Source organism: Rhincodon typus, chromosome 8 (genome assembly GCF_021869965.1).
Source record: "Rhincodon typus isolate 14 chromosome 8, sRhiTyp1.1, whole genome shotgun sequence".
NCBI classification, from domain to species: domain Eukaryota; kingdom Metazoa; phylum Chordata; class Chondrichthyes; order Orectolobiformes; family Rhincodontidae; genus Rhincodon; species Rhincodon typus.
The window spans coordinates 29820207-29848054 of NC_063339.1; the positions used below are offsets into that span (position 1 = coordinate 29820207).

Below are 27848 nucleotides of genomic sequence, written 5' to 3' on the forward strand. Positions count from 1 at the left end.
CACTCAAATACTCTCGCTATGAAGGCTAACATTCCATTTACCTTCTTCACTGCCTGCTGCACCTGAATGCTACAAATGGCAAAAAAAGGTTCAAGGGACTAAATGGCTACTAATTTGTATGTTAGTATGTATTGGAAACAAAGCACAATATTCTGGAAATAATCTAGGTCAAGCTACACTTCTCTTTTCTCTAAGAATTCTGCCTGAATTGTTGAGTACTTCTAGCATTTCTGCTTCCAATAATGGAATTTTAATAGCTCATATTTGAGCATTTATTATTTATTGTTACATAGACTAGCTGAAAATGTTGAAAAATAGGGACAATATTTGGCTTAATTATCCCACTATTGACTTGTCATTGTTCATCATCTGGCCTCATACTAGAATAGTCATTTGAATAATTGTCTAGAATTCATAAAACTATAACCTTTAGGAAAATTTGGGGGCTTGGATAGAATAATTTAAACTGTGCTTGCTATTTCAACTAGTTTGCAACTCTGACAGAGGTGTAAACATTAGCTAAACTGCATGATGTGCGAACTATTCATTCATGTTTAATCCTCGAAGATGTCCCAAGAGCAAGTCCATTCTGGTAAGGCAGACTATGATGATGATATTTGTCCAGGCACATACTTGCAACGGCAGGCCTTTCAGTTTTATTAAAGAGTGAGATTTTGATGCAAAAGAGTTGCTCTTAATGGAAGGCACTGTCATCAATCCCCAAATTTTGTAATCTGATAAAATGCAACAGAAGTGTTTCAATTTACAAGTAACTACAGAATTAATCATTACATAGTCCTGTTCAATATTTAATTACATATATGCTATGAGACAACGAATGTTTTACGTATTAATCTCAAATTGTAAGTTAAATAAGTACATTTGTATAATTTTATTCTGTAATTGCAAAACCCTAAATGTTGTTTAATTGAACACAATTGTAATATATGCACTTTTAATGTTACACCAATTTCTTATGAAATGCACAAATTTCAACGATCAGCTGCAACAGAAAAACTTTTACATTTACATAAAAATTCTTAAAAATTAATTCTGTAAACAGTTAATCTATGTGTTTGTCTTTTTATTTTGCTTACCGTTTTAGTTTTCAGACCATCAACATCCTCAGGTTTTGATTCTGCTACTTCTTGTCTTCTTGGTATATTGATTTTTGGTGATGTCAGCAAGATGTTACATAAATTCTTACACTCTTGAATATCATTATTTTCTTTTTCGGAATGCTTCGACCTTGTTTGCATTTTTTCACTATCTGGATGGACAATCTTTTGCAAGGAGGAAGCTCTCACATCTGTGAAGTCCTGGATTGCACTTCTTTTACAGTTGGTCTGGTTGTCAGTAGAAACTGAGTTTAGTCCCACATCCTGAGACATTTCATTGTCTCCCTCATTGCCATTATCAGTATCCTCTTTCAAATAAGTAGCATTCCAATTTTCAGTTTTTTTGACAGTGTTATCAACACTTGATATCCTTGTGCTCTTCTGCGGAGCTTCTATACTTTCTGTGGGCTGTTTATTTGACATGCTTGATATTGAAAACGTTGCTCCATGTTGATTACTGTGCAGGAATCCCACTATTATCCAAAGTATGAAAATCATTAGGGTAGCAGATTGAGAATATAGTAAAAACTCAACCAAATCACCACCCCACTCACAAATGCCCATTATTAATATAACTAGGAATCTTAGACAGACTTAAAGGTCCTAAACATTCTGCATGTGCAGCTGGACTGTATCCCACTATACTGAGAGAAAACATAACATTCAAAGCATTACCAACCATTATAAGTTACAATGAAGCTGAAGATACATCAGCTATATTTGAAAAGTATGACAAATAGACATATAGTGGAACTGGAAGTGAACCTAAGTTGATATGCAGATAATAAACAGTTAATGTACTCAGAAGGAAATAAATCCTGCCTGACCAACATTCTTCATTTGAATATCTCAAGCGACAAGCTCTACAGTTGTTCATAAATTTTAAATGTCATTTAATAAAATTTCACATTTCTCATTAAACTTAAAAACATTAGACTCTAGACCAAGCAGAGTTTTTAGGAGACTTGTGTTGGTGGAGAAGAAATACTCAGAATAGTGTCACAGAAGGTGTTTGAATCATAACTGTTTTCTAACTCAGATAAATTATTTGACTGAGAAACCCAATGCAAATTGGTCAAATTTACCTGCCAAACTAGAAAGAGTGGCGAAATCAAAGGAAACAGGTCAGAAGTTACAGAATGCGCCAGTGAAAATGCTGAAAGACTCAAGACAGCTTTTAGTGTCTGATTACTCAAAACAACTAACCAATGCAAAATAGTATTTAGCAAAGCCAACAAATGTTACTTTGTACCAGCTAAGTAGTGGAACAGATGTCATAGTCATTGGATATGAACAGTACAAAGAGATATTAATTTTAAAGGTTAAAAGTAAATCAAAAAGCTCATACAAATGAGCACAATTGATACTGAAAAGATCAAGCAGTGTCATAATTCTTTTTATGCCAGTAGACTTCTTGTTGGCCAGTGTCCCACAACTGCAATCAAATATACATGTGGTCAGCAGGAGTGACTAAACAATCAGGATGAGAAACATAGTTGACATTTCCTTCCCTAATAGTGGCATGGCCCACCACTGAGATTGGTTAAGTCAACAGAACAAGGGTCACTCCTGAACTCTAAGTCTACACAACTCTTTGATGATTTCAGGTCGTACACCGAAACTCTCAACTGTAGGAAAGCAGAGAGAAATGCCTTCAAATTGTCCACTTTCCATGCTAAGATGCTCATTATAGATTGGTTACATTACTTTTCATGGATACATTGTAAAATTACCATCATACTTCACCATAATATTTCTAATCTTCCAAAATTAATTATCTCTGGAATCATTTTCCTGTAATACAATATAATCCAATATTATTATTTCCCTTTCAAATGTTTTCCCACTCTTGTTTCTCTGACTCCAGTTTAAAAGAAAGAGACCTGAAACTTCTTGAAGATTGAGAGACTTTCTGTTATTATGAAAATTGCAGTGAAGGCAAATTTGGATGCATAATCCCTGAACAAAAGATTTACCATTTTATGGATGGGGAGAGAGACACTAGATCATGGGGATGGGATCTAATTTCCGCATTCATGGTCCACAGTAGCAACTGAGGAGAAAATACAGCTGCCAAAGGCTGATCATATTTTCGCTATTGAAACATGCAAGAAAGACTTGTCAATTTTAGACCTGGTTGTTGAAGGTCTAAAGCTGCTGGACTACTTTGGAGAGATAGGCATCCTTTTGAATGTGGTCTCAAAATATTTCTGGGCAAGGTCCAGCTCCATTTGGGACAGATAAAGCGCCCTCTGAAATTGCGAAAAGCAGATATGAACATCTGTAAAAAGTAAACAAATTCATTGAAACGATCAAGGGAGCCGACAAACTGTCAAGAGATTTAAAACTCCTGCCCTTTAAATATTTGACAAAAAAAAAACCCATGTTTAGTGTTTTTAAAAAATGCTGACTATTTTACTCTGTGTGGTGACACATGCCTGTGGATTATCATAACAAGATTTGTCCTACATGATTAATTTCAAAACTTTGCATTGTCACAGAAGAGTGCTGGTCACCTGATTGTTTGATTGACGGCACCAAACAGTCATAAACTGAGGTTGGACATAAATTCCAATGTTTACTTTTATAAAGGATTAAAGAATGTTAAATGTAGTGAATAGATTTTAACAACTGATTGTAGTTTTATTTTTCAATAGTTAATTAATTGAAATGACACACCTTTATTTAATACCAGCATGGACGCTGAGGTCTGGCATGGTGTGTGTAAGGGCACAGGGTGGAGCAGAATAGATTGGCACTGAGTTGGAATAGGATCTGTAATAGGATATTGGGGCGTGTGGAAAGGTATGAATATTAAGAAAGACTCTGAGTGGGGGTGAGGGCATGAGGATCATGAATGAGGTATGAGTTAGTGAGGGTTGAGAGGGACAAAGATTGTGTTTGTTTTATTGTACTTTTCCTTAGATTCAGCAAAATACTGGTTCTCCTCAGCCTAACTCTGCACTGTCTCTAAGGTTGCTCACCATGACTACCATTTTATTTCCATCTGCTGCCCAAACCAAATTCAAACGTGCAGAGGCACTTATTCCCCAGGTCAGGTTTGCACAGTTAGGAAATGGACCAACTCTGTTCTGAATCCAGAAATTAAAAAAAAAAAATCAGATCATACTCTCCAGTCCCAAGCATGAAAATCGTATTGCCATTCAACTCATTCATAAGTTTTACTCATTTATATCTTGGACACATACAAGAAACCCCGTTGCCACCTTGCAGATTAACAGGCTGCTTTTGCCAGACTGGAGAGGATGGAGAACTTAACCACCACTTTAAAAAGAAATGGAAATAACTGAAATTAAACGATTTTACATCAAATATTTTCTCACCTAGTCAGTAGAACATCTGCAAATTATAAGAGATAACTTTAATGAACAGTTAGATTGGACTAATCAGGGATTGTAAATGTGGATACATAAGGAGTAATTTATGTCCACTGATTATCTGAATTCAAGGTAATTGTCAAATGTATACTTAAACAAAGGAAGTATACTGAACGAAGGCCCAGGATCAATGGACAGACTCTTGCCTTCCATTCTAAAAGTTGAGAGTTCATGTCCAATTTCAGCAACTTGAACATATAATCTTGATGGACAATTCAATCCACAGTTTAGGGAATTTTGTGTTCAGAAATGAAGTCTTTTGACAAAATGTGAAACCAAGACCGCCCTCTCAGGTCAAACTCAAATGTTGCAGAGCACTATCTGAGGTGTGTTCACTTGGTATCACCTTTATTACAAAATTGCATTGTTAAGACAAGTTGCCTGGTCATTTTTTATTGCTGATTATAGAACTTTGCTGGAGGCAAACCGCTTGCACAATTTCCCAATTTTACTCCAGTGACTATCCATAGGAAATTTCTTGTGGCAAGTAAAGCCTACAGTTAAGTCGGCTAAAATCATGCAATAAGAAATTGCATGAAGATAGTAGGAATAGTCACTTAGAATTTACATTTTCTCATTTTATTTTTGTCCTTATGTCCAACTTGGGTTAAGGTGGTTTGATAACCTCACAGTTTGGTATTATCTTATCAAAAATAATGTCATGCATCATACAAATCAGTTATGCACATAGATTCGAACTTTCAAAAATATTATTATTGGGTAAGTTCAACAGATCAAAGGACTATAGACATCATAAATGGATACGAAATAACACCATTAGACTTTACCTTTATACTCTGAAAGTTTAACTGAAGCCAATGATGCACACTGATTGCCTTGTTTCATTTGTAAAAAGATTTTGGCTGGGGATTGTTGCATCACAGGAGCATGGTCCTTCTTTGGTGAAGACTGGCAACCAACTGGCAGAGTTGGGACTATAAATAGACCACAAGTTTATATCAATACAACTACATCTTACACGAATATCTAAACACAAAAACATTGTATATAATTGTGTAAAATGGATCAAAATAAACTAGTAGCCAAACAAATCCACAGAACAAATAAGAAAGGATGATCTAGTGAGAATAAAAGTGAGTGATCAACAGGTAGACCACATTAAGCCCCTGCATCTTCTACTCAATGCAAGAGGGCTATTTAATCTATGGTTAGCATCATTAATTGTTGAAGTTAACCAACTGAAATAGGCTCTATACACCTAACATGGGGCAACAATTCAATATTTGAGCTACAGATTTCAATCTTCTATGCTTGGAAATCTAACAAACACTCATTCCCAATAAATAGATTAGGGATAAGCATTTTTTTAATTCATTAGTTTTAAGATAATCAAGCTAAAACTGCAACATTTTTAAGTGCCAGCAAATTGATGGCAATAAAAAAAAAGGCACCTCCATTTGTCCCTAAGTACTGTAGTATGGAATGTTTGTGTATAGATCAAGCATTTTTCAGCCTCACCCAGAGTACTGCATCAATTTCTGGGTGCTACACTTTAGCAATGATGTGAAGGTCTTGGAGAAAGAAAAGATTAACGGGATGGGTGCAGGGATGAGGAGTTTCAATTATGATGATAAAGTGACAAAACTGAGTTTTGTTTTCCCTTGGAGAAGAGAAGGCTGAAAGGAGACCAATTTGAAATATTCACAACCATGAGGACACTAGACAGCAGAACAGGGAGAAAATATTCCCACCTCATGAAAGGAGCTAGAATGAGAGAGTACAGATGAAAAAGTAGCAAAAGTGAGTTGAGGAAATTCTATCATGCAGTGAGTGGTTAGAGTCTGGAATGCACTGCCTTAGAACGTGGTGAAGGCAGATTCAATTGAGGCATTCGTAAGAGAATTAGACAATTATTTGAAAAGAATGATACTTAAGATGCTAATTTTGAGCCATGTTGAGCTAAATGATTTCCTGTGTGCTGTAGTAATTTTTTGACTTTTGTTCCGCACTGGTAGTACTACATTTTTAAGGAGTTGAAGTGTGTTGTATTTCTCTCTAAAGGGTATTGCTGTTTAGCATTAAGGGCTGATATCATTTGTGCAAAATTGTGCAGTACACTCACTGGATAATTTGTTTATTAGCGCCAGAAAAATGGACACCTCTAATTTCTGAGTTTGTTAACAATGCCAAGATGGCTGCCACTACCCACACAGATGGTGCCAGTGATGTCAAGTCACCTGGCTGCAACAGGGCCTTCTTCAACAGGATGTATTTGCAAATGTGCAAATGGGAGCCCCTGCATCAGCACCTTTACAGTAATGTGGCACAGCAAAGTTGTATTCCTGTACTTTTGCAGTCATTGTTTGGTAATTGAAGAGCAGTTATCTTTAGAATCCCTACAGTATGGAAACCCTCTGAACAGCATCCCACCCAAACCTATCCCCTTAACCTATCCCTGTAACCCTGCATTTCCCATGGCTAATGCACCTAACCTACACATCCCTGAATACGATGGGCAATTTAGCATGGCCAATCCACCTAACCTGCAAATCTTTGGACTATGGGAGGAAACCTGAGCACCTAGTTTAAACCCACGCAGACACGGGGAGAATGTGCAAACTCCCCACAGACAGTCGTTCAAGGGTCGAATTAAACCAGCGTCCCTGGCACTGTGAGGCAGCAGTGCTAACCACTGAGCCACAATGCCGCCTATTTCATCACCTAGCGGTGGTGTCAATAAACATAGTTCTCTAATTTAGATTTACTTAAATGTGGGAGAAAAGTGTCACGAGGACAGGACAAGAGAGGATTAATTAAATAGATCTATGAATAAGCCTGCACCAGTGCAATGGATCCAGTAGTCGCCTTTTGCATTGCATGATTCTATGAAGCAAACTGTGCAGTGCAGTTTAATGTAAAGCTGAACCTAGATGACTGCAATGCAAATTGTATCATGCAGCTAAAGCATCAGAAACCTGTTCTAATAGTGGACTTCCCGAAATTGAAAAGGTGGAGTTTTCAAGGATGGTATCCTTTACATGAAGGAGGGCATAATGGGAGATAGGTCATATTCTAGAAAGTAATACAGATTCTGGGATAGGTTGGGAATTGTGGTTGGAAGTTTAGAGAACCTCTAACACAGTGGACAGGGAGGGAAACAGCTGACTGAATGTTTTCAATCATATGTAGAAAGTACGACCCTTGCACTTATTGTTGGGGGTGGAGGGAGTTTAAGAAGGTGGCTAGCTGTCAAAAGATTACAACTTACAGTTGTGGCCACTCATTATACTGCAAGTAGAGGCTAGCATAGAATCAATGCCAACTCTCTGTGGAGCAATCCAATAGCCCCATTATCTGTTATCTTCCCATAGCCCTGCAAATTTATTTCTCTCAAATACCTGCCTAGTTTTCTTTTGAAATTATTCATTGTCTCCATTTCCACCACCCTCACAGGCAGAAAGTTTCAGGGAAATAAATCTTACACTACATACCATCTGCATCTCATGACCACTGCGTCTAACGGAGATTTTCAAAGGTTTGTTTTATTTGAAAAGATTTGAAAAGCAAGACCAACCCTGTGGCAGGCTCAACTGGGAAACTGAGAACTGGCACAGCAACGGCTTCAGGTAGACACAAAGCGAGTACAATGTAGTACAACTGAAGAGAATGTGCAATTTTCAGTGTTAGGCCAGGAAATAAGAAAGATGCCTTGTTATAAAACAATTTTACACAGGAAGTCTACGAATTTAAAACGTCCCAATACCATTCTGTAATCTTTATACACGATTTATTTTCTAAGTAGAAATTTTTAGAATACCCCCAAGTAGCATGGTCATACACATTTACTTCTCAACTTTAACCAATTACATTATGTCCTCACCATCTTCAAGCTATCCTCTTTTTAACAAAAAATGTCTTCTTTAATCAGTATTGTCACTTCTGAGGTGACAGTGACTGCGTTTGACACCAAGTAACACTGACCAAGAGTTACATCAAGGAGCCATTTCAAAATATAATCAATTGAGATCACAAAGGAAACACTTTTTTAGCTGGAGTCAAACTCAGCACAAAAGAAGATGACACTGTAGTTGGTGAAGGTTAATCTTTACATTGTAGGAGTTTCATTAGATGGTGGCTTAGGCCCAAACATTTTTGGACACTTATCAATGGCTTTCTCTCCATAAGGTCAGAAGTGGTGATTATTGCAGTGCTCCGTTTCATTGGTAATTCTTCAAATAGTGAAGAAGTTTATGGTCACAAGCAACAAGAACTTGGATTATTAACTGACTATTAACATTTGCACCCTCAAATACTAGGCAATAAAAATCTTCAAAAAGATAGACCATATCCACGTCCCCTTGACATTTATTACCGTTATCATTACATGCCCTACCATAAACATCCTGGGATCAGCAGTGACCAGAAGCTTAATTAGATCAGCCTCATAAATACTGTGGGTAAAAGAATGGGTCAGATGCTGAGAATTCTCAGCTCCTCAAAGTCTTTCCGTCATCTTCAAGCCACATATTAGGACTGTAATAGGATATTCCCCATTTGCCTAGGTGACTGCAGTTCCAATAACACTTGTGAAACTTTACACAACAACAGCAAAGCAAGCAGCGTGAATGTACCCATCACCTTAATGTTTTAAAATGAATTTGTACATGGTATGCAGGTACCAATGACAGGGCCAGTTTTATTGCTGTTCTGTAATATTCACCTGTTCCACCACCAACACACAGTGGTTGTAGTGTGTACACACCTACATCAGCTTGCCAAGGCTTCTTCAACAGCACCTCCCAAATGCATGACCTCTACTGCATAGAAGGACAAGGGAGCAGGTATATGGCACACCTGGAAGTTCCCCCCAATTCACACACCACCCTGGAAGCTCCTTGCTACCCCTTTATTGTCACTGGATGATAACGTATGAAGTCCTACGTAACAATGCTGTCAGAATACCTCCACGTCAAGGATTACACTGGAGGTGTAAAGCAGCAGCTCACCAGTACCTTCTCAAACAGAATTAGATACAACAGTATTCTGAATTCCCACCTTTTAATGGATGATTTCTATATTCCTTCCTGCCCCACAGCCATGACTTCCTGACAAGTATAATATGCAAGTTTCTTAGCAACTCAGATTTTATTAGAAATAGGTACTGCTTTAAGCATTCTAGCTGTGGTGTATCCTTCTTTATTCTAGGATACTCTGAGGAAGTTGAATTTGTAGTTGAATCATTTCTAAAGCAATGTTACGTTGTGCTTTTAATGTTTGCTGGATGTTCCAAAACATTTTCTAACCAATGTACTTGCTTGTGATTAAGCAAACACAGCAGTGCAAAATCTCATTATATAAAGAAGAAATAAAAAGTTTCTCTCTTTTGGAGGTTAACCTTTCCCCTTAGTTTGCCACTGCTTATGAATACAAGTAATGGGGTGCTCCTGGAATTGACAACTTGTGCTACAACTGAGCCAAACTGCGGTGGTGTTAGATGTTTTGGATTTCTTATTCAAGAATTCATCAAGGTTAATTCTTTTATTTGTTTTAATTTAATACTAATCAGTGATTTCTTTTGCCATTGTATTGAAAACAGGTACAACTTCAGCTTATTTTTAGTACCTTGTATTTCACTGGATAAACGTTGTTGACTCAACAGGTCAATAAGCAGTGTTACTGGACCTGCAATCCAGAGGTTCAGGCTAATGCTCTAGGGATATGGATTCAAATTCTATTGTGGCAGTTGGTGGAATGTAAATTCAACTAATTAATACATTTGGGAAAACCAACCTCAGCAATAGTGACAATGAAACTATTGTTGTTTGTCATAAAAACCTAATCTGATTCACCAATACCCTTTATGGATGAAAATGATCACTTTTATCTTTTGATCTGGTTTAGATGCACCTCTTAACTATCTGCAATATGGTCGACTCTTAATAGCCATCTCTATAAAAGTCACTCAGTTGGGTAAAACTGATATAGAAAAGATGAACCAGATAGATTGCAGCAACTCAAGGTAGCTCAGTGACAGCTTCTCAAGCACAGTTGAGGATAGGCAACATATCCTGGCCAGCAACACGTTCATCCATGAAAGGAGACAATTGGTATTTAGATTTTCTTTTGTTAAATAATGATTGAATGATGCGGAGAACAAAATTAGACTGTCTCATCAATTATTGATGAACCTGTACATGCTGCTAAATACAAGTAGCTGGGTTTAATGATAAAATAAACAAAATATTAAATATGCATAGCCCTGAATAATAATCAATATTCAGTTAGTATTAGTTCATACCTGAAAATGTGTTTTCTATTACACGTCCATTCACAGATGCAACAGCCCCATTCAAACCAAAAGATTTTTTTGGGGGGGTTTGAAGATGGTGATTTTCAGTTATCTGAAGATGATCACAGTGAAGTTTGTCTTTCATTTTTTGGAACATTTTGGCAGGACTCTCAGAGACTATTTGTTTGATCAATGTAGATCCAATCGGATTTAAATGAGATTTGACGTAACTCTGGTTTAATTCCACAATAGATTTTGATTCAAAAAGTGTATCAGGAGGAATTACATGAAACATTCCCTCATTTTCCAGGACTGTGGATTGAAGTTGACGAGTTACTTGATGATTTTTCTTAGCTTTTAATGAGATTATAGGGAATGTGTCTGGAGGTTTCAGGTTGGTATTCTTTTGTTGGATACTTGCTGAAACACATGGAAGTTTATGTAACTCTTTTAATGGGGTACCGTTTGGAATCTGATGAAGAGGTACTGATTTCCAGGCTGTTTTCTGTTCTCTGTCCATTTCAGTGTTGTTGAAAATGGTCTTCTTGCATGGAGTAACAGACACCATACTGAAAAAGAATTATTTTCCTTTTCACTTCCACTGTTTTTCACTGGAAATTTATATCTTACACATGCATCTGTAAATGATCAAAAACTAACCATACGTCTCAAAAACTGGGTATCCATGCTGGATTAAAAATCTGTGCAGTAAAAAAAATACTTTTAGTTACCTAGCAAAACTGCCTTGTGTGCCCTCAAGCTCCTCCCTCCCCCAGTCCAACAGTATCAAAAGCCAGCAATACTTAAAATTATGTCATTAACACAACAGCATATGAAAATTATTCAAATTGGAACTCTGCATGCAAGTAGGAATAAGATGTAAATTATTTGAATTCCAATCCATTACAAAGTGGTTAATACAATTAACTATTTTTAGTAATTGAGTAAAAAATAAGTTAAAAAGGCAGCTTTAAGTCCCGGAAGCTGACACCATCCTCAGTAGAACATGATTAATCAAATGTTTTTAACTTTCCCACTCTCTCCGCTTGTACTTGTTGACATAGACATTATGGAACAGTAACTTACTTACCCTTCTTTTAAAATTAATATGAATTAACTTTTTTTCTGGGAAATTATCCTTAGGGAGAAAATACATTTTCTTGAATCTTCAACTCTGCTCAAGGTTTGAAAGTTTTGTAATTGTCCCTTCTAATCTTATACTAATTAAATAAATTATTTTCCTCACTTTTGTGTTATCTATATTTCACAGCTTTGTCAGGAGTTTGCTGCACTACCTAGTATCGAGTAATACAACGACAAAGTATTACGGTATAACAATGAGGACTCCATTCTCTACTGACCTTCACCATCCCCTTTTATGGATGTTAAGTGCAGGAAGTTTGGCATTTTGACCAAAGGCAATTCAGAATTTCCTATCAAGTCTGCTATCAGGTATTGAACATAGGAATCAGACTAGGCAATCTCACACTATCCAAGGAATACTGGTTCTCCCACTAGCAGGTGTGAATGCTGGTTGGAAGACTGAAACGAGGAAACAGAGTACCTTTGGACCCCGATCATTATGGGTAACAGTTTTGACAGCTGGCTCATTAACTCTCTGGTGAGATTTTTAACATATCATTTTTTCTGACTTAGTGACAACAAATTTCTTCCAAGATTACAGCATGGATGCCGGGCTTTTAAGGATTAATTTAGAATTTCAAAACAGCAGCAGCAGCATGACTGACATAGCTGCTAAACTGGGTCTGCAGTAGGTGGTGAGAGAAACAACACTATGGCTTAAACCAAAAAATGCAGCATGGTTAAGTAGCTGATATTCACCATCATGCCACTTCAGTTTATTTGCTCACGTTGGCCTGCATGTCAGGACGAAATCTATGCTGATCTTCCAGTTGTGCCAAGTTTCCCAATAAACTCTTGACCTCACGCTGAACTGTGAAGAACTAGTGCTAATTCAGCAGAAATAAACAGAGAAAGGAACTTGAGAAATAGGGATAGAAGTAGACCATACGGCATATCGATCCCGCTCCATCACTCATTACAATCATGACTGATTTTGGGCATTAACTTCACTTTCACATCCACTAACGATACACTTTTTCAATTCACATGCAGGATGCAGGTGTTGCTGGCTGAGTTGAACAACATTGCCAGCAAGCTTTTGTCTTATATTAGCACACCCATAAAAAAATAAGTTTTTGTTGAGACAGATGTCTTGAGGTTTTTCAACAACATTATTTACATTCTATGATATCACACAGGCTCTGTGCTGTCTGATGTCACTGCATATTATATACATACAACTGGCTAGACTTATGTTGACTTATGTTGTGATGTCATGCAACCCATCTTAAAGCACCATCTGTCTGGTCTGTAATCGATGTAGGAACTCAGACTATCTGCGATGTGGTCTTAACAAGAGATTTTAATTAATAAAACTCCTCTAGGTATTGTTCAACATGGAGGGATACTGATTCATCAGCCAGAGAAGACACTACATCATAATCAGCAGGGAGTTTCCTTGCCCATGTTTAACCCCAGGGTAACTTGCTGCTGGCTGTATACCACTTGTTCCGCCACCTCTGCTGGGTCTGTCCTACTGGGGGAACAGGGCATATCCAGGGATGGTGATGGTGGCATTGGGACGTTGCATGTGAGGTATAATTCCGTGAGTATGTCGATATCAGATTGTTGCTTGACTAGTCTGTGAGACAGATCTCCCAATTTTGGGACAACCCCCAGATGTTAGTAATGAGTACTTTGCAGGGTCATTAGGGCTGTTTTGCTGCTGTCATTTCCGCTGCCTAGTTCCACGCCAGGTGGTCTGTCCAGTTTCTTTTTTTTGAGACTTTGTAGCAAATGATATAAATGAGTGGCTTGCCAGGCCATTTCAGAAGGCAGTTGAGAGTCAACCACATTGCTACAGTTTTGGAGGCACATGTATTATTCTTTATTCATACACGGGATAAGGGGGTCACTGGCTAGGCAGCATTTATTGCCCATCCCTAATTGCCCAGAGGGCAGTTAAGAGTCAACCACATTGCTGTGGGTCTGGAGTCACATGTAGGCCAGACCAGGAAAGGAAGGCAGTTTCCTTCCCTAAAGGACATTAGTGAGCCAGATGGGTTTTTCCCAACAATCGTCGCTGGGATTCACAGTAAAATTAGATTCTTAATTCCAGATATTTATTGAATTCAAATTCCACCATCAGCCGTGGCAGGATTCAAACCCAGGTCCCCAGAACATTATCTGGGTCTCTGGATTAACAGTCCAGCGATAATACCACTAGGCCATCATCTCTCCGTGGTAAGAATGGCAGATTTCAGGTAACTAAATTTCAGGATACCAGGTAAGGAAAGCAGATTTCCTTCCTTGAAGGACATTAGTGAGCCAGATGGGTTTTTCCGACAATCACCGATGATTTCATGGTCATCGGCAGATTCTTAATTTTAAATATCTTTTACTGAACTCAAATTCCGTCATCCGCTGTGGCAGGATTCGAACCTAGGTTCCCAGAACATAAGCTACATTTCTGGATTAATACTCTAGCGGTAATACCACTAGCCTCTCTAATTACTCAGTTTTTCTTGTTTCCTGTTTTCTGCACTCCTCACTCCCCCAAGAATAAATTTGCTACTTTCCTATCTGATGGAACTTTTCCATTATTTAGTGGATTTTGGAAAATTAACATCAACGCATTTACTACCTTATTAGGTAGTCTTGAATGTCTAGAATTAAGTCTAAAGACCTGGGATCTGCCCCCAGCTATATCCATTCATCAATATTCCTTCCATGGTGGTTGTAACTTCAAGTTATTTTGTTCCCTCCAACTCTTGATTTGTAGCTACTTTGTATTCTTCATAGTGAAGACAAAGGCAAATATTTGTTTCCTTCATTCACCATTTCCTTTTCTACAAACTCACTCAGGACATCGGTTAGTTTAGTTGGCTAGACAGCTGGTTTGCATGTAAGCTGATGCCAATGGCACAGGTCAAATTCCCTCACCAGCTGAGGTTACCATAAAGGATTCACCTTCTCAACCTCACCTGAGGCATAGTGACCCTTAGGTTAAACCACCAATCATCTCTCTGAGAGAGCTACCCAATGGTCTGGCAACTTTACCTTACTTATGTTTTTCTTTTTTAAATAGCTGTAGAAATTATTTCTATCCATTTTTATATTTCTGGTATCTTACCTTTCATACTCCAATTTCTTTCTTCTGATTAATCTCAATCATTTTCTGGCCTTCTTTACATTCTGTCCAATCACCTTGGCATAATTATGTGCCTTTTCCTCATGCTTGATGCTTCCCTTAACTTATTTAATAAATAACAGATGGTAGGTGCTCCCTCGAAAAATTTTTGTAGAAATAAATTTATTTTATATATATTTGTATAGTTTCATTTTGAATATTCTGAAATAACTCCTTAAATATCTGTCACTGTTTCTTTATTGATCTGAGACAAGTATCCTTGTTCACTTCAGATTTCATGCCCTCACAGGTACCCTTATTTGAAAGCAAAATATTAGTCTTGGATCTAATCTCCTCCTTCAAATTGCATGTAAAATTCGATCATATTTTAGTTGCTGATATCTAGGTGTGCTTTTTACCTGAGCTGGTTAATTGATCCTGTCACATTACAAAATCTATTATAACCTGTTTTCTGCTTGTTACCAGAGCATGCATCCTTTGAGACTATCACAAAAGCCTTATGAGCAGCCAATGTTTCATCCTACACAGTGGTTATTATGATGAGATCTGTAGATCACTCCTATTCCTCAGCTCAACCCAGATTGATTCTGTACCAAAGTCTTCTCTAAATATTTCACCAATGACCTCTTCTGAATATCACACATCCCTCAACATTCAGGATATCCTTATTACTATGCAGGCTCATCTCTGCAATTGTTATTAGATAGTGTTTATTTGCTTCAACATACTTCAACAATCCACTGATGAAAATTAGCAGAACGTGTATTCAGGAATGTTTTAAGGAAATTCCTGGCTTTCTGATGAACTAGATTCATACTACTTTAAAACAAAACCTTGGGACATGGGAAGTATGCAAAGAAATTGCTATTGATACTGATATCAAGGTTGTGGTTGGCTGCCAAATTATTAGATATTGGATTGCCTCATCAGGGACCCCTAACTGAATCTTAGGAGCATATTAGTCTGAAACACCTGATCTCGTAACTTAAGCAGACTCAGGCCTGGTTAATACTTGGAAACCACCTGGGAATACCAGCTGCAATAAGCTGGGCCCTCTTGTGGCACAGTGGTAGTGTCCCTACGCCTGGACCAAGAGCTCTGGGTTCAAGACCCACCTGCTCCAGAGGTGTGTAAAGACATCTCTGACAAATTGGTTAAATAAAAAAAGGTAATATTTAGTTGGTCAGAACAGTGTGTGTTCAAGAAAGTGTGCTACAAATTAATTCTAAAAGGAAAATAGTATCTTTCTTTACTATCAGTATTTTCTTTACCTGGTCATAACATTTAATAAATTATGAGTTGGACACTCAATTACATTTGGACTGGTTTCCAATTCTTCACCATTTTAGAAAGAACCCGATTTTATCTTTTATAGGTCCAAAGTAAACAAATTTACTTTTGTCTACAATGGAGTACCTGTCAAAACAGTCTTTGAACTTTTCAACCTTAAAATCTGGTATCATATTAAATTCAAATGGCAATGGAAACAAAATTTGAAAACCTTGTTTCTCATATTCGGTATTAACTCATTTTGCAGTGTGTGAATTAACATACAAGGAATTAAAACAGGCCCACAGAAGGTCATTTCTCAAAGATGAAAATGTAATCAGTGCCTGACAAGCAGACTATAATAGAATTCATATGGAATGCGTAAATAAGGATCTTTAAGTCAACACTCCAATTTAATTTAGATTTTTGCTATTTTGCGTATAAGCAAGAAAATTAGTATTGGGAAGTGGTAGGTGAAATCAGATGCTAAGGATCCCTAATATGTTTGTAAAAAACCCTGCGAGAAAATTTTCATGTTGATTTGATACACAAATGTAAACCAGACACAAAAGAAATAAGGTAGCCAAGCTAAACAATTAATTGCACAATTTATTGGTTCTTACCAATTCACTACAAAGAAACAGAATCTGATCGTGGCAAAGATGATGAATTTGTAATCTTGATTTATAAATGCAAATTCACAAGTTTGAGGATGTTCAGAAGTTTGTTCAATGACAAGCATCTTAAGTCATTAATGAATAACTACTTGTTCTAATATATTCAAAGGTGCAGCTCATTGAGAAGATGGTTACAAATAAGAAAGACCAGTCAACCAAACTCAATTTATCCATCTGGAAAAATAAAATTCTTTTATCAAAACATCCAATTGTTTAAAAGATTTCAAGACTTTTGTCTCTGCTACTTTGTCTGCACTATCTCCGGTATTCAAGGTGGAGTCTGTCCAGAATACTACCAATCTTGACCTGTATTGTTATTATGTAGTTTAATATTGCCTTAGCAGCTTGCTTTTTTGCCTTACTTCAGCATGGAGTTTAAAATTTCTAAATCCAAGCCGTTTCTACAAATTAGACATAGCAGTACATCCAGGCAGAACAGGAGGTGGCCATTTAGCCTCTAGCCTGTTCTGCATTCAATGAAGTCATGACTAATGTGTGACTCAACTTTATGCTCACCTATGTCCTATATCCCTTAATATCGTTGGCTAACAAAAAAAAACTATCTTCTCATGCTTAAAATTAATTGTTGATCTAACAAGAATTCATGTTTGCAAAACACACAAGCTCAAGGGCTGAGGGTTCTTCCGCAGAACCTCCTAGATCCCTCTACCTACATCGCTTGTCATCACACCCTTCTTGTCCTGATTTCAAATTTCAGGTAGTTAATCTAAGGGGTGTAATTACCTCCTGAAACACAGTATCCAGGAAACTAGCCCCCTCCCTGATCTGCTGCAGTGTTTGAAGTTCAGACTGCAGCTCATCAACTCTGAGCCAGAGTTCCTCAAGCAACTGACACTTGTTAAGATATGATCACAATGAATCATAATGGGGTCTTCCACCTCTCATATCTCAGTTAAAACATATTGCCTGGCCCAGAATCTCTATTTTAATTACTTCATTCTTAATTTGATTTTAAAAAGTTTTGCACTGGTCTTTTAGTTTGCAGTCTGTAAATATCTCCCTTATTTACCATCAAATGAAAGTAGCCTAAAGTAGATAGCCAAATTGATAGCTATCACCAACCAATGAACTTATGGTATACCTGTGATGTACTTTTATGCTGTGGCTCCTAATCCTAGGCTTCAATTTAGCCCGTTTCAAAACAAAACCTTGAAAACTACGAGCCAAAAAAAAAAGCAAAAAGTAACTTCTCCCTCCTTTAATTCATCGGACAGGGTATTCAGTACAAGAGTTGGCAGGTCATGTTGCAGTTGTATAGGACTTTGGTTCGACCACATTTGAAATACAGCATACAGTTCTGGTCGCCACATTACCAAAAGGATGTGGATGCTTTGGAGAGGGTGCAGAGGAGGTTCACCAGGATGTTGCCTGGTATGGAGGGCGCTAGCTATGAAGAGAGGTTGAATAGATTAGGATTATTCACATTAGAAAGGAGGAGGTTGAAGGGGGACCTGATTGAGGTCTACAAAATCATGAGAGGTATAGACAGGGTGGCTAGCAAGCAGCTTTTTCCCCCAGAGTGGGGGACTCAATTACTAGGGGTCACGATTTCAAGGTGAGAGGGGAAAAGTTTAAGGGAGATATGCGTGGAAAGTTCTTTACGCAGAGGGTGGTGGGTGCCTGGAATGTGTTGCCAGCGGAGGTGGTAGAGGCGGGCACGATAGCATCATTTAAGATGTATCTAGACAAATACATGAATGGGCAGAGAACAGAGGGATACAGATCCTTGGAAAATAGGCGACAGGTTTAGATAGAGAATCTGGATCGGTGCAGGCTTGGAGGGCCGAAGGGCCTGTTCCTGTAATTTTCTTTGTTCTTTGTTCTAAATTACCACTTTGCCTCCAAATTCCCTGAACTATGTAAATTGCTCAGGCTGCATTGTACTCTGGATGAGATCACTCCTTCCTGACCAGGCGAAGCTGACTGATCACCTTGTCTTCCAACTCTTGCCAATTCGCTAGCCCCTCCATTGTTACTAGGTTTCACCAATTAGAAAATACTCTGTCCTATTTTTTTTGTTCAGGTCTTAATGAATGATTTTACTTTTGTCTTACCTAAAAATCCAATTGCCACAGTTTTGCCAATTTACTTCAATCAATATTCTTTTTATGAAGTACATATAATGCTACCCATCTTTGCATCATTGGCAAATTAGCAGTTGTAGCTTCCCATATCAATAAATAAGTATACAAATAACTGAGGCTCTAATACAGATCCTTGCAGGATATCATTAGCCACATTTAGCCAATTTGGGCATTACTCTTACTCTGCTTTCTGATACTTGGCCAAATCAGTACTCCCTCCCCATTGCAACTGACAACTTCTTTGGCAAGTATGTTTCAGCCAGCTTCTTAACCCTAAGTTTGAGTAGATTTGTAGCTCGGGTTGTGGATGTTGTGGTTGGTTGGATCGCCAAGCTGGTTCGTTCTTACACAGACATTTCATTACCCTGCTGGGTAACATCATCAGTGTAGCCTCCAATGAAGCGCTGTGGTGTTTTCCTGCCTGTTATTTAAACTTTGGTATCCATTGGTCCGGGTCCAGGAATGGGAGCTGTTCCTGGACGTCATGGTGGAACACAGGACAAATGGGGAATTCCTAACAAGAGTACACAGGAAAGCCACACCCACTGACCAAGTACTGAATTTCAACAGCAACCACCCTAATACCCACAAATGAAGTTGCATGAGAAACATTATTTAAACGGGCAACAACACACTGCAGCAGCACAGAGCCAAGAAGAAGAGTACCTCTTCCAAGTATTCAAAGACAATGGATACCCAAAAAACTGGGTCAGAAGATGCCTATCACACGCACGACAACAGGAAGATATTACACACCCCGACACACTCATCATGCTACTTTACATCAGGAACACATCTGAATGGACCACAAGACTCCTATGACCACTGGGCATCAGAGTAGCACACAAACCCGCATCAACCCTACGCCAACTGCTCACCCAGACCAAAGACCCACTACCCACTATGGACAGGACCGGTGTCATGTACAAGATTCCCTGCAAAAACTGCGACAAACACTACATTGGACAAAGGAAGGAAATTAAGCACAAGGGTACACGAACATCAATTGGCAACAAAAAGACACGACTAATACTCACTCATCTCCACCCATATGGATAAGAACCACCAATTCGATTGGGACAACACCAGGATCCTGGGACAGGCAAAACAGAGACAAGCACGGGAATTCCTAGAAGCCTGGTACTCCACTAAGAAAGCTATCAATAAACACAGAGCTAGACCCCATATACACTCCGCTGCGAATGAAAACCGGAAGTGAGGTAATCCAGCTCAACAGACACCAGAGTTTAAATAACAGGCAGGAAAACACAACGTCAGTTCATCAGAGGCTGCATTGATGATGTTACCCAACAGGGTAATAAAATGTCTGCGGAACAACAAACCAGCTCGGCGAGCCAACCAACCACAACAGCTTCTTAACCATTTCTAATATGAATTACCATCCTCTAGAGCTTGAGGCTTATTCAAGAGGTACCACGTGCAATTCATCTAAAAACCTTTTGGAAGAAAAAGTGCACCATCTCATTGGATCTATTTCATAATTACCATGGCCTTTCACTTCCTAAGGAAATTAATTAGGCAGCATTATCTAAATTCATGTTTCCTGCATTTAATAATCCTCAGGCTTATATCTGACATTTGAAACCTATAGCTCTATTTTGTTACTCCTTGATTATGGTAATTTACTGGCCAGTTTTCACTCTGTTGAGATCTCCTTCTATCCACCATGTTACATGATGATTGCCAATACTAAACAAATTATTTCCATAATAATTTTATTCTGTTAAGATTCAGACATCTTGTCTTTATTAAGATCGTCGATATTAGCTGGATACTTGTTTTGAGTAAGAATGGCATTCACATCTTCCCTTTTGAGTAATGGGAGAAGAATATTTGTTAAGTTGTATGCTTAAGTTTCAAGGCAATTAACATTTCAAATATGTGTCATCATTGTGATTTGTGGTTTTGGTCACAGAACCAAAACAAATTACTACAATTTCATGAAGCTTCTAAGATTATCTATTTAATATGCTTTCTTGTGAACGAGTGAACACTTAGGAGGTTGAGAGGTGACCTTACAGAAGTTTATAAAATCGTGAGGGGTATAGGTAGGGTTAATGGTAGATGTCTTTTCCCTAGAATGGGAGATTTCAAGACAAGGGGCCACATTTTTAAAGTGAGAGAAGAGAGATTTAAAAAAGACACGAGGGACTTTTTTTTTTAAACACAGAGGGTGGTTCGCATGTGGAATGAACATCCTCAGGAACTGGTGGATGTGGGCACAATTACAACGTTTAAAAGACATTTGGATAAGTACATGAAAAGGAAAGGTTTGGAGGGTCATGGTCCAGTAGCAGGCAAGTTGGAATAGTTTAGTTGGCATGGACTGGTTGGACCGAAGAGTCTGTTTCCATGCTGTATGACGCTATGACTTCCTGCAGTATTATACTGGTCCATTTGCCTTCTATTTTTATTTCATTTGCAATTATATTTGAATAGTCTGACAGCATATTCATATATTTATTACTGTTTGTCTGTTCCAGGCTAGGATAATGATTTTGATTTGCAACTAGTTAAAACATTTTAGATGTAATGTAGGAGAACTGATTTATTGGAGGTTTTATGACAGACATCATTTCCATAGTCGTATTGGGAATCAGGGCCCAGTCAAGCTGTCCATGCTTTATTAGCAATGTAGATATGAAAGATTAGATTACAACCTTTTTTTTTTAAAAAGATCCTTGGTTAAAAGAGAAATTGAGTTAAATAGTTTGGTTCATATTGCAAACAAGAATATATATATCTTGTAAACTGCTCCAGTGCAGAATGTATGAAACCAATTCATTTCTGGATTTTGGAATTTGCTGGTAATACAATGATGTTACAATGCCCAACCACAAGAGGGAGAATATGAAAACATCATAGGTATAAACATCGAAAGATAGAATAGTGCTAAAACATAAAGTTGTAATAAAAATTGTTTTACTAATCAAAATAATGTATTCTATCATGCTCCTGGTCCCAAAGTCCTGTATTAAACCAATTGTGCAAGTTTTTGTGGCTGCTCAAAACACTTTTGGCAACTGATCCTGGGTAATCCAAGATGGAGGTTAGGAAAAATTGTGGCTGTAACAGTTGCTCCTTTTTTGAGGTATTTTCAGTGTTGGAGCTAATTTCCTCGAATTCTAAGACCAGTAATTACTGTTTTATAAGCTGTTGCATTGTTTTTGAGCTTTGGGGAAAAAATATCAAAACAACAGCACTTCAAAAAGGAGGAAGGGAGACAATGGTAGTGACTACATGAGAAGTGATTCAAACAGAGAAAGAAACCTACACTACTGTCTGAACCAGCAGTAACCTGCACAGCTAAATCTGCTGTTTGGTTTCAAGTATCTCTGGACATGGGAACTCGTCCTAAGAAAAATAAACAAGCAGCAAAATTCACAGCTGACCTTGGAGAAACCTGTGAGGGAGAGCAGTTAAGTAGCTGGTTTTAAAGTGTAACCTTACTGAGTTTTTAAAATCTACAATAATGAGTAGAGTGGGTGCTTTTTTGATTTATATATTTTTTATTGAGATCTGTCTCAATTAAACTTTAAAAATATAAAAATATAAGTGCTAAGCTAGCCTGGAGCAGTGTTTTCAGAGCAGTAAGACAGTGTTATTTTTTGGGTCTGTAGATTGTTAAATTGCAAAGATGGCCTTCAGTGGAGTGATGTGCTCTTTCCTATTGGATGTGGGAAATTAGGGAGAGTTACTGATGATTAGGTCTGAAGGAAGTATGTTTGGCTGTGAATCCTATCACATCGCACAGAGTGGCAGTTAGAGGCACTGAGGGATTTACAGGAGCTAGGGAGTGTGATGGATGGCAGTTGTAGGGAGGGAGATAAACCAAAGATAGTCAGGTGGATGGGTTACCTCCAGGAAAGGGAGGAGAGGGAGATAGGTAGTACTTCCTGTAGCTATACCCATCTCAAACAAGTATGCTGTTTTGGAAACATAGGGGATGATGGGCTCACAGGGGAATGTAGCACTGACAGCCAAGTTTCGGTACTGAGACTGGCTCTGATGTAATGAGGGGTATACCAGGTTCCAAGCAATCGATTGTGATAGGGGACTCTAGTCAGAGGCACAGACAGATGTTACTGCGGTTGACAGTGAGTCATCAGAATGGTATGTTGCTCCCCTGGACCCAGGATCAAGGATATCTCAGAGTGGTTTCAGATTATTCCCAAAGGGGAGAGGGACCAGCAGGAGGTTATTATACACATCGGAACCAACACCACAAGAAGAGAAAAGGTCAAGACTTTGAGGAGCGAATATAGGAAGTTTGGCAGGAAATTAAAAAGTAGGTCTGAGGATAGTAATATCTGGATTAGTCCTGGTGTCATGAGCTAGGGAGGGTAGGAATAGGAGTATAGAACAGACGATAGACGAGATGGATTCACATTTTTGGATCATTAGAATCTCTTCTGGGGTAGAAGAGACCTGTACAAGAAGGATGGATTGCACCTGAATTGGAAGGGGACCAATATACTGGTGGGCAGGCAGGAACAAAGTAGAGAAAGACGAAGGACTGATAAATTAAACTGCATTTATTTCAACGCAGGAGACCCAACAGGTAAGGCAGATGAACTCAGGACATGTTTGGGAACATGGACTGGGATATTATAACAATTACAGTGATGTGGCTTAGAGATAGACTGGACTGCTAGCTTAATGTTCCAGGGTATAGGTGCTATAGGAAGGATAGAAAGGGGGCAAGAGAGGATGGGGAGTTGTGTTTCTAATTAGGGACAACATTAGGGCTGTACTTAGGGAGGATATTCCTGGGAATATGTCCAAGGAGGTTATTTGGGTGGAACTGAGAAATAAGAAAGGGATGATCACCTAATTGGAATTGTACTATAGACACCCCTATAGTTTCTGAGAAATTGAGAAACAAATTTGTAAGGAGATCTCAGTTATCTGTAAGAATAATAGGGTGGTCATGGTAGAGGATTTTAACTTTGCAAACACAGACTGAGACTGCCATAGTGTTAAGGGCTTGGAAGGATAGGAATTTGTTAAGTGTGTACAAGAAAATTTTCTGACTCAGTATATGGATGTACCTACTGGAGAAGGTGCAAAACGTGACCTACTCTTGGGAAATAAGGCAGGACAGGAGACTGAAGTGTCAGTGGGGCAGTGACGATAATTTTATCAGTTTTAAATAATGATGGAAAAGAATGGATTGGATCTAAAAGTTAACGTTCTAAATTGGAGGAAGACCAATTTTGATAGTATTAGGAAAGAGCTTTCAAAAGTTGATTGGGGGGGCAGATGTTCACAGGTAAAGGGATGACTGGAAGGTGTAGGGAATGCTGGATAACTAGAGAAATTGAGGTTTTGGTTAAGAATAAGAAGGAAGCATATGTCAGGTATAGACAGCAGAGATCGAGTGAATCTCTAGAAGAGTATAAGGGCAATAGGAGTATGCTTATGAGGGGAATCAGGAGGGAAAAATGGGAACATGAGATAGTTTTGGCAAATAGGGTTAAGGAAAATCCAAAGGATTCTACAAATACATTAACGATAAAGGGGTAACTAGGGAGAGAATCAGGCCCCTTAAAGATCAGCAAGGCCGCCTGTGTGTGGAACCACAGGAGACGGGGGATGATACTAAACAAGTATTTTGCATCAGTAAGGATATGGAAGGTAAAGAACTTGGGGAAATAAATAGTAACATCTTGAAAAATGTCCATATTACAGTGGTGGTGGTGCTGGACATCTTCAAACACAAAGGTGGATAAATCCCCAAGACCTGATCAGATGTATCCTAGAATTCTGTGGGACACTAGGGAAGTAATTGCTGGGCCCCTTGCTGAGATATTTGTATCATCGATAGCCACCAGTGAGGTGCTGCTATTTAAGAAAGGTTGTAAGGAAAAGCCAGGGAATGGTAGACTAGCACACCTGACATCGGTGATAACAAGGTGTAGAGCTGGATGAACACAGCAGGCCAAGCAGCATCAGAGGAGCAGGAAAGCTGACATTTGAGCAAATTGTTGGAGGGAATCCTGAGGGATAGGATTTACATGCGTTTGGAAAGACAAGGGCTGATTAGAGATAGTCAATATGGCTTTGTGTGTGGGAGATCATGTCTCACTAATCTGATCTGAGTTTTTTTGAAGAACTAAAGAGGAAAATTGATGAGGGCAGAGTGATGGATCTGATCTATATGGACTCCAGTAAGGTGATCGACAATGTTCCTCACAGTAGACTGGTTAGCAAGGTTAGATCACACAGAATATGGGAAGAACTAGTTATTTGGACATAGAATTGGCTCAAAGGTAGAAGACAGAGGGTATTGGTAGAGGGTTGCTTTTCAGACTGGAAGCCTGTGACCAATGGTGTGTCACAAGGATCGGTGCTGGGTCCATTGCTTTTCATCATTCACACAAATGATTTGGAGGAGAGCATAGGGGGTATGATTAGTAAGTTCGCAGGTGACACCAAAATTGGAGGTGAAATGGACAACAAAGAAGGTTACCTCAGTGTAAAACAGGATCTTGATCGGATGCGCCAATGATCCAAGGAGTGGCAGATGCAGTTTAATTTAGATAAATGTGAGGTGTTGCATTTTGGAAAGGCAAATCAGGGCAGGACTTGTAAACTTAATGGTAAGATCCTGGGGAGTGTTGCTGAACAGACACCTTGGAGTGCAGGTTCATAGTTCCTTGAAAGTAGAGTCGCCGGTGGATAGGATAGTGAAGGTGGTGTTTGATATGCTTGCCTTTATTGGTCAGCACATTGAGAATAACAGTTGGAATGTCATGTTGCAGATGTACAGGACATTGGTTAGGCCACTTTTGGGATACCATGTGCAATTCTGGTCTCCCTGCTATAGGAAGGATGTTGCGAAACTTGGAAGGATTCAGAAAAGATTTACAAGGACGTTGCCAGAGTTGGGGGGAGTTTGAGCTATAGGGAGAAGCTGAATAGACTGGGGCTATTTTTCCTGGAGCACTGGAGGCTGAGGGGTGACCTTATAGAGGCTCTAAAATGAGGTGCATGGATAGGGTAAATAGACAAGGTCTTTTCCACATGGTGGGGAGTCCAAAACTAGAGGGCATAGGTTTTAAGGTGAGAGGGGAAAAAAATGACCTCAGGGGCAACTTTATCACGCAGAGGGTAGTGCGTGTATGTAATGAGCTGCTAGAAGTGGTGGAGACTGGTACAATTGCAACATTTAAAAGGCATCTGGATGAGTATATGAACAGGAAGTGTTTAAGAGGGATATAGGCCATATGCTGGCAAATGGGACTAGATTTAATTAAGATATCTGGTCAGCATGGACGAGTTGGACTGAAGGGCGTGTTTCCGTGCTGTACAACTCCATGACTATGGTATTTCTGAACAACAGATTTCAAGACTCGAAAGCTTACACTGTCTATCTTACCATTCTAGACTGCAACATGATTATTTATTTACCGAGTTCAAATAAAACTGTTTATTAATTCAAAACTTCTAACAATTTAAGGAATGTTCATTTAGTCTGTTAGTTCATGAGAAATGGATCCAGATGCATTTGGTGCATTCCGGTGGCTAAAGTATAGTGTTACATTTTATATTATAATTCCCCGTTCATAGAAAGGTTACACAGAACAGGAAGCAATTCAACCTAAGCAAGATGAAAATATTGCCATTCTGGAAACTGGGAACGAAAGCACCGAAAACGTTGGAAATTATTAATGGATCGGCAACCGTTTCTTTTCACAAAGAAACGTTTTTTCAGGTTTGTGTCTTTCCAAGTTCGGATGAAAGGTCACACACCAGAAATAAGTTTCTCTCTCCAAAGGTGAATATTTCCAGCATTTTCTGCAGCTTTGCTTTCATCTCCCAGGGGATATTCCAGCTTGACTCACTTCTCCATCTGTTCCCCATACTTACGTAATGTTCTCCCCTTCAAATGTTTATCTAATCCCCTGTTAAAATTGCATCCATCTCCACCACCCTCTCAGGCAATGCCCTCCACATTATAGACAGATACTACAAAAGTTTTTCTCCTCATCGCCTTTGATTATTTGTCTAATCACTTAAACATGAATTTCTATTTGACTCTTGCATCAATATAAATGGTTTCTCTGTCCATACCTCCCACGATTTTGAGCAACTCTATAAAGTCTCTTAATTGCCGAGGGAGTATGAACTGCTAGGGGTAAAATGAAAAGCATAATATCAAAAGGCAATAATCTTAGAATACTATTCAAGATATGAGAAAAAGGCTAAATAAAATGAGTGTGTTAAATATGTGGTTGAAAGATTGGTATGAGAGAAATAGATAACAAATCATTGGGGTCTGGCACCAGTATTGATTGAGGCAATTTTCATCTAAACTATGCTGGGATTAGTGTTCTGTTAAGTGATATATTTGGGTGGTAGAGTGAACATTAAACCAATAGTGGAAGCAAGCGATCATGTTCAGGAAGATGTAGTACATTGAACAGATAAGACCAGGCAAAAGTGAAGAGTGCCAGTAAGGGGAATGACAATCAGAGCATGGCAGAAAGGCATAAAGAATGCAAACCCAAGAGCGAACCAGCAGATAAAGCCCAAGGTTACAAAAAAAAGTAAATAGAGAGAACTAAAGGCTCCATATCTGAATGCATATAGCATTCACGTATAATATCGTAGTGCACTATCGATGGAATATGCAAGAAGAAATAATGGGGTATATAAAAAAAAACTGTGGATACCGAGTATCTGAAACAAAACAAATTGCTGGAGAAACTCAGCAGGTCTGGCTGGATCTGGAGGGAAACAGAGTTAACGTTTTGAGTCCAATGACCATTCT

At 38.5% G+C, this 27848-nt stretch overlaps 1 protein-coding gene across 1 annotated transcript in view; it reads right to left on the minus strand.

Moving 5' to 3' along the window:
• The window catches only part of mis18bp1 (MIS18 binding protein 1), a 79690-nt gene that overhangs the window by 49194 nt on the left and 2648 nt on the right, over positions 1-27848 (minus strand). Inside the window, exons 2-4 of the mRNA XM_020528780.2 lie at positions 10776-11335; positions 5305-5451; positions 1098-1591 (exon numbers count right to left, since the gene is read on the minus strand). Of these exons, the coding sequence (XP_020384369.2) occupies positions 1098-1591; positions 5305-5451; positions 10776-11335 (1201 nt within the window). The remainder of the gene's footprint in view (positions 1-1097; positions 1592-5304; positions 5452-10775; positions 11336-27848) is intronic.